General features: G+C 34.3%; 1 protein-coding gene across 1 annotated transcript in view; it reads right to left on the minus strand.

Annotated features, from left to right (window-relative positions):
* The window catches only part of LOC120632479 (serine/arginine repetitive matrix protein 1), a 246,548-nt gene that overhangs the window by 30,226 nt on the left and 203,227 nt on the right, over nucleotides 1–13,095 (minus strand). The window contains exon 3 of the mRNA XM_039902263.1: nucleotides 7,570–7,665. Within this exon, the coding sequence (XP_039758197.1) occupies nucleotides 7,570–7,665 (96 nt within the window). The remainder of the gene's footprint in view (nucleotides 1–7,569; nucleotides 7,666–13,095) is intronic.

Consider the following 13,095-nt stretch of genomic DNA (forward strand, 5'->3'; position numbering starts at 1 on the left):
CAGCGTTCTCTGTGCTAATACTACCATCGACTCATGATCAACAATGCACCGTTTGCCCAGCATGGTAATTATGTTCAAACTCTTCTATTCCGAGAGGCCGTTAGTTCAGCAGTTGACGGTTATAGACTTTTGACGACTTCCTAACATCCTAACACCTAACATCTCCAATGTTAGACTAAACCATCACTTACTAAGCAGTTAAGGGCTAACTTGATGTGGAATAAAAAAAAAGTATTAGTAGGTATATTTATTGCCGTATTTTACTAGAATGCTTGTAGCATGTAGTAGTGGATCCAATCATTAATTTAATTTATTCAGAAAACAAATATCTTGACATCGTTCTTGAAATAAATTTACTTCTAACGTTAATACCTCTAACAGGGATGAAAATACGAAATGTATTTTTGATCTATAAGTAGAATTAAGTGAAAACTAATAAATTAATTATACTAGATTGATGAGTATTTAAGTAATGTTGCCATGAAGTTATAGGACTTCTTCACGGTTGATTTACTTTAATTGATATGCCCCTTCATTGAACTTAATTAGATGGAATTAAGAAATTTATCATTGTTATTTTGATATTCTTATTTCGTTAAGACAACGATCCAAGTTATGACTTCATGGCTTTGAAAACAAAAGTTGCTGCTTCTGCCTGCATGCTGATGCAAGCAATGTGAATGGTTTGTTTTTATAGAAAACCCTCGCCTATAACATGCCGGGAACATCCGAGGCATAGGTATTACGCCTCATTGTGAACTGTATGTGTCTGTAAATAAACTGTAACAATTAAACATTAACAAATATTGTAAGAGAAGAACACTGTCGCAGAATAATGGGTTGACCTTCGAATATGATCAATTTAGAAAAGAAAACAATTGTTTTTATATCACTAATACTCCAATCTCTTTATTTCTTAAATATCCTAATTATAATTATACTGAACAGCTAGTGACTCTTAAATGTAATTAGTTAGAAAGGTTAGTAGTTGTAACCAATTAGTAAAAAAATGCTTTATAATGGAAATAATTATGTATGTAGGAATTCAATAGACACTAATACAGTAATTTACCGTGTATGGAAAACAACAAATCCGCTTTCTCCATCTTTACCATCGTTCTATTTCTCCCCTTTTAATTAAGGCATAGTCATAATATATATTAGATATACAGGCACGTTTTTAGCGTATGATTGTATGATTGTTTGTCAATCATCATCTTCATCATGTCAACCAATCGACGTCCACTGCTGGACATAGGTCTTTTGTAGGGAGTTCCACAATACACGGTCCTGGGCAGCTTGCCTCCAGCGGCTCACAGCGTCTCGCCTGATGTCATCTGTCCACCTCGTTAGGAGCCGACCTGCGCTGCGCTTACCGGTGCGGGGTCGCCATTCCAGCACCTTAAGACCCCAACATCTATCGGTTCTCCGAGCTGTTTGTCAATAGGTGTGGTTAAGTACAAATTATTCGATGTCTGAAAGTGGATGAACATTGAGCAAGATTACATTCAATATATACAAACATACAAGACAAGGTAAATAAAAGCGTGATAAATACAGGATTGTACCTTATCTATACACAGCTATGCCAACATACTTAGATAGTATAATAGCTTACATAATAATTTATGTTAATTGTTTATTTTTCCACTAAAGTGTATCACTATCCTTACGCGAGTTGAATGACTCTGTGACTCATTCTTTAGCAACACTCCTATGTACGCTCTTAGAAAGGTCATCGCGAACCTTTTGAATGGACTTGGTACATCAATTTATCATATGTGAGCGCCGCACCAGCTTTAGCATCTTACTTTGCCCGCATTTAACTTTTTTTCCACAACTGCTCCTAGTCTTTAGTATATTTTTGAATTTGAACATGAAGCCAACTAGTACCTACCCAGTTCTTTATTAAAATTCATAGATTCGAACTTTTTTTTAAATATTTGTAATTGATGGAACAAGTAGATGGGCCACCTGATGGTAAATGGACAACTATCGCCGAAAAACGAAGCATTAGTAGGACATGCAGGCATCAACCTTAGGCCCGGTTGCCGGTATTATTATAGGTATCTGAGGCTTACCTCAGATACCGGTAATAAAACCGGCAATCGGGCCCTTCAAGCCGGAACACAGCATTGCAACAATGCTACTTAACGATAGATAAAAGCTCTGCTACTGCTCATAAACTATTAAATATCCCAATGCCAACATTTCCCAAATAAACATTGTAAAATCCTTTGAACCTCAAAGTAAATCTAAAGTCAAACCTAGTGGTGTGCTAAGAGTCTTACTTCCGACCAATAATACCGAGACACTTGCTCAAGACTCACAAACTAGCGCTTTATCGTCCTTGCCTTAAGAAGGTACGAGGACGAGAATTTTTAAGGAAAATCCTCACAAACAAACATATTGCTGTCCACGGTTTCGTTATAAGTATGAATTGCAATTTAATTAATCATTAAAAACATGTCAGTAAAACTGTGGGGCAACACGTTTCGAAAGAGCCTGCGAATACTTTGGCATTTATCTTCCATGGCACTTACAAAATGTGTTAATATAACTTGAGTGTTTTTGGTTTTGAAAAGGTCATGGATGGTCAATTTATTAATCTAAAGTCTCCTGATTGCCAAGTTATGGTATGGTCACATAAAATAGCCCATGTAGCCAACCTTAAGTCCTTCATCGTCATGCTGTTGGTGTCCCACCGCTAAGCACAGGCCTCCTGTCGCATAGGAGATAAAGATATATTAATATAACTTGAGTGTTTTGGTTTTTAAAGGTCATGGATGATCAATTTATTAAGCTAAAGTCTCCTCATTTATTATTGCCAAGTTATTGTATGGTGACATCAAATAGCACATGTAACCAGCCTAAATACCCCTCGTGTCTCATATAAGAGAGGGAATGAGAGCTTTGAATCTCCACAATTCTCCATGCCTTACATTGCATCTTTGAACATCCGTGTCACCCTTTTTAAGGAGTACATTTAAAAGAAACTCTTTCTCAGCAGATACAGTAAACCAAACCTACGTAATCAATGTTGATATCCCTAACTTCTAAAAACTGGGACCGATGTTCAGTTTTTTTACCCCTTTCCGGGTAGATTTTTGAACTAAAGTAGCCTATGTTGTGTGTATAATATTCTCTGTTTATAAAATCCCGTCAAAGTCAGTCTAACCCATTTGGACTTTAGCCGGAACCAACCCATACTAAATGTGATACATTTTTCCTTGTTATATACTTTCTTGAGCATTCAGTAAAAGCTGTTAATTTAAATTAGATAATTCTGGCTAGTGATGTGAGTACATTAAGCTTCTCAATTTTTCCTTTTCTCTCATATAGGCTTTAGGAAAAGAGCTTGGCAGGTAAATCGAACAATATAGCAAAGGCTACTTCTCTTTCACCAATATCGGTTTTAAAAAATGTTTTCAGTATTATGTGTGTTTGGCAAAATAGCTAAGAGGAAGACAGTGACTTCCCTTCACAAACGGAAATTACCCGATGATCATATCTATCGCCTAGTGGTTAAAACTCCGGCAATCTTTCCGAGGGACTAACTTTTCAGAGTTATGTATATATACTAGCGGACCCCAGCGCCATCTGTCGGGTTGATTTGTGAATCTAAACCATCCAGGGTGCCACCCAATTGCATACCAAAATATTCATTCAAATCGGTCCAGCCGTTTAGGGGGATTTCAGTGACATACACAGGCACACAAGAAATATATATAAAGAAGATATATATTATATAAAATAACCAAACACCGAAGGCAAGAGACCGAGTAATGGGTTGATAATGTTGATGCTGATGATGCCTATCTGTTTAAAAAAAACATCTATGTTCAATGAAATACGACAAATTTGTAAGTACAAAAAATATGAGTTATTTACGATCTTGACGTATTTCATTCTATCATTATTTTTATAGAGTGGTGTGTGTTTTATAAGAAGGTTATCATAATTGAACTTGGACCTTTGTTTTTATCTCCATGTACTCGTCGTTCAACGGGTGATGGAGTAAGCTGTGCTCTGAGTTTCTCTGCGTGATCAAATCAGAAATGAAAAGATCTGTGGAAGAACCGGAATAATCGAATAGCTCAACGAGTTGTTAAGCTGAAGCGGCAATGGGTGATACAGATTGTTCGTTTGGGTCCCAAGTGTAGTCCCAAGTACGCTTTCCAGTACAATCCTGTAAAGCGCGGCGTTAGTAGATATTCTTAGACAGAGAATTGCAGGAAACCGCTGAACACAGGTGGTATAATACCGTCGTGTGTCGAAATCACTCCAAGTTACCTATGTCTTACAATTGAACATGGAATTTTTCGGTCTCATCTCATCTTTATGCCAATATTTCAAGCTCACATGTCTTCTCCTCCAACTGACGAGTCAGCCCCCTATCTACTCCTGTACTCCATTTTTTTATTATTATAAAGATTCAGATCGTATAATATGTTATTTCCATACATACGTTTAAAAATTCAAGAAATATTTAACGGATTGATTGGAATTAAAGGTGTTTAAATAAAACGAAAGTCCAATAACTGAACTGCGGGACAGCTGCGGACTATATGTTTTTTTTTTTCCCACATTGGATTTATTGTGACGTCACATACCCCTAAAAACTTGGGTCGCAAAAAAATTTCACCCACAATAGTGAAAATTTTTTTATACAAACATACATACATGAACTGTTAAACACATAACCCACCTGTGGTGAGAAACAAACGGATGTACGAATGTTGGTTTCTTATAGCCTGCGAAGAACATCTAAATTACCCGGTCAATACAAACCATGTCATGAATTCCACGTGGAATTCGCGGATATTAAAAATATTCAGTCGAAATATTTCCGGTTAGTAATAATAGTTACTTATTTTATTTTTATATATATATTTAATGACGTCTTTGTGTTATTTAACTATATGAGTAGGTGTTTAGATTATAATTATTAATATCTTCAATCGTTTAATCAATTAAGTAGATAGCTGATAAGCCAAAGAAGTAAAAATAAAAGAAGTGTTTATTATCTAGATTAAGTTATTATTAAGGTAGGTAATAAAATAAGATTATTGGTAGTTTTAGAGTTTCGTGATATAAGATTGAAAAAAATATTTTGTCTATAGGAAACAAAATTGTAATTAATTGCAATCCTAAGATATATTACAAAGTACGTTTACTTCTTTGTTCTTCTTTCACGTCCTAACTGAGCAACTAAACAATATTATTGTTAGCAGTTTCTAGCATATCTTTTCCACTATAGAAATCCTCAAGGCTTTTTCATATTGTATATATAAGATAAGTATAATTTATACACAAACACTCGACTTACTAGAAATAGTCATGAACTAGTGAAAAATAAATAAACTGCATACCTATCGTCTGCAAAAGGCATAGAAGTAATTTATGGGGTTCAGGTTCATTTTGGACCTGCCAATGTATAATTTTAAAGAATGTTTTAAAACACATTTAATACAGCGAGGTTACTAAAATTCAATTGATGAATTTCCGAATGACAAGATTACTTGGAAGCACTCCTCTCCGCTTTCATCTCTTGCTAGTCAGAAAATGCTGATTTTGGACTTCTCCAATTGCCCTCTTTCTCCAAAAAATAAAATAGAAAAGAGAATTCCTCTCTCCAAAAGAGAATCCCTTGTTCTTCAGCAATTGAAAATACTTTAACTGAAATGAATTTTGAATTTAATGGGCATGTTAAATTACCTGACTACAGTTAGATCACTTTCTATGTCAGACAAACCTAACTATAACTACAGTCTAAACGTTCCATGTTCTAACGTAAGTATGTGTCATATTATACACTTTAACCGAGATAATGAAAGATAATGTATGATTCACATACTTATCAGTATCTATTGCAATATGATTGTAAAACCAATAAATCGGGCAACAGACAAGGTCAGTACTCTAAGTGCAATAAAACGAGAGCAAATTACAAAACGGAGTAAGTGCGATGTTTTATTGTAACCCTCGTACTTCGGAGGAAACAATTGATGGGAAAAATTAGCCCATATAATATGCTTAGATCTCGTTCAAATATTAAAAATATATATATATAATAAATGCTTTAATTTCAGGCCAAATATCCATACAATCGTGCCGTGTGTTGACAGAAAATCAGAATGTAGTTGTCACCCACCCATGCCCTCGCTCTTCGCACGTGCTCGAAAAATGGGCAACTCAGGGAATATAACGTCCTCCATGCTACTACTACCCGTCTGCCCAGCGTGGTGATTATGAAACAAATTCTCCCATTGGAGAAGGCCTCTACTCCAGTAGTGGACTGTTATAGGATGATGTCTGTCTATTATTTCTAATTTCATCACATATTATTTTTTTTCATGTAAACCTACCTACCCTCATTTTTATTTTTATTTCTTGTTATGGAAGAGCAGTGTCTTTTGACACAGGGGGAGTGATACTAGCCTTAAAAGAAGGCTCCAGCCATTAGCGTTGACAGTAATTTTATTTACCCAAACAAACTATTTTTATGATGACATTTAGGTCATCATAAAAATAGTTAGGCTTATAATAAAATTTTCGACTTCGTGACACAGTTTTCGTGACATTATATTCGATTTGGTGTTACATACATAGGGACGTTTCGGACGGACGGACGTACAAGATGGTATTTCAATCGATTTGAATTTATAATTAATTAATAACGAAAATACTACTTTTGTAGCACAGGACTATAAAAACCTTTGATTTTTATGGTTCCGTAGACGAGAAGGACCCTTTTCATTCGTCATTCAGTCCGTCCGTGGCTTAACTCAGAGACTCCTAGTTCTACTAGGCTGTAATTTGGAAATTAAACATATTTATCACGTTGACAAAGTACTAAAATAAAATATTGATAATTAAGTATTTAAGGTAACCGTAAAAATATTTTTTTATATTGTATGTGTGTTGTGGGTGTCTTTGAGTGGGTATTTCCATTGTAAGTTGCTTATAGATTTTTTTGATTCATTGATTCGTTTGCAAAAATATTAAGGTAAGCTAAAAGTTGTAATTTTAGTTTGGAAATTTGTTTAGTTTAAAAAGTCAAGCGTCCTGTTAGCTGAATGAGTTGTTTTCAATAAAGTATATTTAACAATTGTAAAATGAAATTTTGCTGTTTTAACGTAGGCTTAACCAGTTAACGAGTAATATATATTACTCGTTAACTTGTTATTTATTTGATCAACTTATAAATGTGCATGCGTGCGTGCTTAGACTGGTGGGCGGCTTTGGCCGTGGCTAGTTACCACCCTACTGACAAAGACGTGCCGCTAAGCGATTCAGCATTCCGGTGCGAGAGGTCGCGTAGAAACGCATTAGGGGTATGATTACCATACTCCCTAACAGCCCGCTACCATCGTATACTGCATCATCACTGACTACCACGTGAGATTGCAGTCAACGGCTAACGAGTACTGGAATAAAAAACGGTAAAGGCGTCTCTTATGTAATAACGTAGGTATTATGACGGGCAACTACGGAACCCTGCTCGGTGCGTAGCTTGTTACGCACTCGAACTGTTTTGTAATTAGATAGATAAAGGTGTATGCTTACTTTTGGTGCGGATATCTCGTGAAATGAACTAGGCCTGGGTGCCGGTCCAGCTGCCACGCAGTCGACTGGAACGCTGTAGTCTGCACAAAGGGCAGCCTGTAACAAGAAAAACCACTTATTAATATTAAAAATGTGAATGTTTGTATGATTGGACGTATAATACTCCTCCACGACACAATGTCCACAGTGTAGTTTTTTGTTGTTATTATTGTATTTATGATATGTTAAAGTATATATTAGTTTATTATTATTTATTTCTTTAATATTTATTATATTATGTATTATTTTATTTGTGTAATCTAGTTCATGTATTAGTATGTATTTTTTTATATGCACAACCTGCAGTCTGTTATCCTTTTGTTTTCCTTATCCTAAGGTTGCCTGGAAGAGATCGCTGGGAAGCAATAAGGCTGCCTTTTGTGTGTATGTTCCTGCTTTTGTCTGTTTTTTTTATTCTTCTTCTGTATTTTTTTTGTGTGCAAATAAAGAGTATAAATAAATAATAAAAACATGTCCAAACTGATTTAGCTGAAATTCGAAATGGACATATCTTATGTAAGTACCTTTAATAAACACATAGGTTACATTTCATCCCAGAAAATGTATAAGTTCCCGTCGGTAATGTATAACTATAACACGTAGTCGAACTAGCAGGCCGAAATTTGCATTTTTATATGCTAGAACGAATAATAGGTACTTATTAGTTAGTAACTGTAAATGTGCTGTTAACTAATCTTTTAATCTATGTCTAAATAAATATAAATCGCCTTGTTAGTCTATTCAAAGTCAAAGTCAAAAATATCTTTATTCAAGTATGGGCCATAGGTGGCACTTTTATTGGTTATCATTGTCGATTAAAGATTTCAATTTATTGTGTTTACTCCTTTATGTTCATAAAAATGCAATAGGTTTAACAAAGAAATCGTACACGAAACAATACAATTTAGAAGCAAGTAAACTGTCAGAGGCACAGACATTAGATCCCTGACAAATGTATCAAATAAACACGTCCATCCGTTCTATTTCCTGGCGTAATATATCACTGGAAAGGGACGCTGTAAATATCTGCAATAATTGGTTGCGAAGTACCGTCAGTATTCAATTTAAAGAGTAAAACAAACAAATCGAGTACGAGCATCGCTCGGAACCAATAAAAGCGTGGGGCATAAAGGGAATCGCCCCTGGTACAAGAAGTCGAAATTAATTGGGCGCAATTATCTTTTTGTTTTGCCCCAAAATTAAACTCTCTGCTATTAATTATACCCTGGTACCTAATTTAGTATTTAATAATTTCGCATTCCGACTTTTCACCAGTATCACCACTGCCCAGCATTCTTGCTTTTAGAAGAGAGGATATTAAAGCTTAGACCAACCACGCTGGTTCAATGCTGATGAGCACTCTTACCCGTAGACTGGAACTACGAATTTCTTTAAAAAAAAAAATCGACGTAAAAAAAATTTCCCTTAAACCTCGTGATTGCGATCAAGAAACTAACCAGGGATTCACTGCATTATTGATTTCTCGATTGGTGTGATGAGTGATTTAGAGATGAATAAAACTCACTCAAGCTCTGGATAAATACTGAATACTTATTGAATAAACTTTCCTTTATATATTTATTGGATTCTTAATACATCCTATAAGTAATAGGTCTTTTTCGTTCCTTTTTTCTGACTGCCATGACAATTTATGGTAAAAAGAGTATGATGAATGTAGTTATAATTGAAATTAAAAATAATTAACACCGACATTGACTTTTAACTAACACAGAGTCCTCTTATGGCACAAGTCAATATTTCAAGGGATTACTTTACCCTGCGCTATGGATTAATAGAGGTCTTTCTACCACCAAACCGCGAGGTATCGGAGGGGCCTGCAAAATTGCGATTAGGAAAACCACATTATTGCATATTAAAGAAGACGAATATTAAAAAGACAGTTCTGATATTTTTTATTTTATATAGTAGGTTCTAACGATTATATAGTTATTACACACTAATAACTATATAATCGTTAGAACCTACTATATAAAATAAACAATATCAGAACTTTATATATCCAAACTATAGAAAAAATAAAATATTATATTCGTTAGAAAAGTCTAATATAAGCTTATAGACGCTGGACACTAAAACAAGGCAAAGTCTTAAAAATAAAGTCGCATTAGCACCCGTGATTAAGTAAACAATGCCTAACAAGTTACATTGTTGATGTACCGAGTGCAGTCAACAGCCTATTACTCAAGATATTGAACACGTCACCTTCAACAGTTCAATGTACCATAAAGGTTCTGTACCACTGCTGCATACGAACATGGCACGCATGCGTAACTCAAGTTTAAGAAGTCATAATAAATTAACAGACAAACAAGTAAAGAAACCTGCCAAACTTAATAATATAGTCTTTTAGGAATCAGACACAATAGTTATTTTATTGTGTAAACGTCATCATCAGCATCATCACTTCAACCGATTGGCGTTCACTGTTAGACGTAGGTCTTTCGTAGGGAGTTCCAAAATCCGTGACCCTGGGCCGCTTGTTTCAAGTGTCTCCCAGCGATAGGTTTTATGTCGTTAGTCCACCTCGTTGACCGTCCTATTGGGAAAATTTAATTTTGATAATTTCGGTAAGAGTCAAACGAGTCGATTTCATATTTGGAATGAAATATGCTTAAATATGTTGGTGGGATAACCAGAAATAAGCTACGCACGAGTATGTGCTTCTGTGCCGCGTATAAATCAGCCGAATGCTACAGATTTTGCAACAATGGAACGGTGCCTTTACGCTTAAGTTTACCTGCTTAATTAGAATTGAATTAGTATCATTTGTGATGACGCGTAGCATATCTCAATATGATTTAGGACTCTAGTTGCTTGTATAAGGTCGGTTTAAATGAAGTGCTTGTAATTACATATTTTACTGCTTATTGACATTATCTTAAATAAAAGGCTGCTCAAACCGGCAGATGTCTACAATGAATCATCGAAATGCTAATAAAATATTAATACAATTCTTTTGTATGCTGCCAATTGTTCAATTAAACTACGACTTAAAAAATACTTGTATTACATATTTTATGCACTGTTTGTACTATGATATTCAACAGCAGAAGTTGACTTTATTTGTTTTATAAATTTTCCAAACGTGAACACCTGGAAACAATACCAAAATTATAATGTTATATTAAATATGAAAAAGTACAAATGTATACAACTTAAGTTTTATATACCACTGGTGGGTATCTCTAGGTAATATTTCAAATTTGATTGGTTTTAATACTCTAGCCATATAAAAATATAAATTTTAATACTGTATTGACACAGGCAATCGTATTAAGTACGTATTCGAGTATTTAGTGTGTTTTTCGAGTGAAGCAGTGATTAATTTCGTCGCCACCGCACCTATTCTCTCGCTCGCGCTATAAGGATGTTTCTTATATAACAAATTCACATTGTATAGCTATTTTAATATAACAATTTTTTTAAGCTCTTCACTGTTCATGAGTAAAATTAACTTAAGAAAAGCGAGTTTGAAAACACGTAGCGTTTCAAATCCTTTGAGACCGCCCCTGCATAGATTTTGTCAATATGGTGCAAGTCGATCGCTGATGTTATGAGAGCCGCATAGTTCTGATATTGAGTTATGCAGACGGGGTGCAGATGATGGCCTCACATATTAAACGTCTAGCCGTTTATAGTTTATTCTTAGTCACCGCCGATATTATCATAAGTATGTAATCACTGGCGGAAAATATCTTAGCTCGCAAAATTTATTGCAAAAATCATGCTCCAAATTACGCCTTTGTCAAGTTGCAGTACCTATATTATATGCATAGTTTAATACGAAAGATAATGTTTTTGTAAAAATTATCGTACCTATTGCAAATATTTTAACACTTTACAATAGGTTTTATAAAATCATCATTATCATCGGTCCATAATTCGCTACTGCTAGGCATATAGATGCCTCATTTTTCTTTGGAGAGACAGATCAAGATTTTAAACCTACCGAGCTTCTTTTTTAATTGCTATTTCTCCCTAAATTAGCCCCAAATAAATGCGAATGGTATCATCAGCGTCACTTCTGACACTGACGACTAATACAGTGTCCCGTCTCGTAATGTTAAGTAAATCAAATAAATAAGTTTCATCAAGTAAACCTAACAGCAACATTTGCCATCATGATTTAGCCCAATCAAATTACAGTCTAAATAATTGCAAAACAATTTTGAAATGGCTAAACAATTTTTATAAAGAATTCACAGATAAAGTGGGTAAATTGTACCTTACACTTTTCGTGGCAATACCAAAGATTGTGCCAAAATACATTTACGCTTTCTTTATAATACTTTTATAAATAAAAAAATATATTCACTTTGCGCCAAGTTTTCAAATAAATCATCCTTATTACGAACAAAATATAAAACTCGAGATCGCAGACTATAACAAGAGAAAACTTTGAGAGACGATGAAAGGAAGCCGCTCAAATCTCAGCAGCTGGAGCCTAATAAAGGCATTTAATAAGAACGAAAAAAAATCCCTTTATCTCCCAGTTATCATGTCTAAAGAACTTCGGTGTCTCCCAAGCAATTCTTCGAGATTTCTTTCATAGTAAATAATCAAGTTTTCCCCACAAAAGGCACGTATTCATGGTCCTTTATATCGGGCCTCCCCTACAATCAGATTATCATAAGTCACAGATCAACGGAGCGTGGAGATAAAATTAACGGTGACAAAGGGAACGTTAATTGTTTTATCAACTCTACAGTTCACTGCGTATGCGACGAGGTCTGTGTGTAATTTTTGATAGGTTGTGCTTGAATTTATCTTCAAAGGATGAGTCACAATAAAAATCTTCTTATCACGTTAAGATTTAAAGCTTTTGTTTCTGCAATTAATTTTCGTCTAATTTTTACATAAGTATATACGTTAACCAAAGTAAACAATGTACAGAAGTTGCGATTGTATATATGATAGATAATAAAAAACTTTTCTTACCGAACCTTCCTCTTGAGATCAAAACTTTTATTTTATTTATTTATTTATTTATTATTTATGTACCATAAATTGTGATTGTGAACATAAGATACATGAAGTGTACAAAGGAAAGCTTATCTCTATAAGAGATCTCTTCCAGCTACCCCAGGATGTGAGTAAGATGATTTAATTGTGGTATAGGTCAAATAAAGGCACAATATACTTCATAACTACTAAGTATATTTAATATATCTAAATAATAACAAAATTCTACATACTAATACAATAACATTTGAATATACTATATATACAAAATACATAAAAATAATATAATAAATATTTATATAATATAAATATAAATATATATCTATAATAAGTAAACAGTGATAAATATTATACTTTTATAGTATAGCAAAAGTTTAGTTGAATAAACAATTACATGGTGATTTAAGGTCAAATGTAGTCGTGAACTCGTAGCTACATATCGTACGATTAGTAAAAGATGGGAACGTTTTTGTAGGTTACGTTTATAATAACACTGACAGAGAT

Source organism: Pararge aegeria, chromosome 20 (genome assembly GCF_905163445.1).
Source record: "Pararge aegeria chromosome 20, ilParAegt1.1, whole genome shotgun sequence".
Classification (NCBI taxonomy): domain Eukaryota; kingdom Metazoa; phylum Arthropoda; class Insecta; order Lepidoptera; family Nymphalidae; genus Pararge; species Pararge aegeria.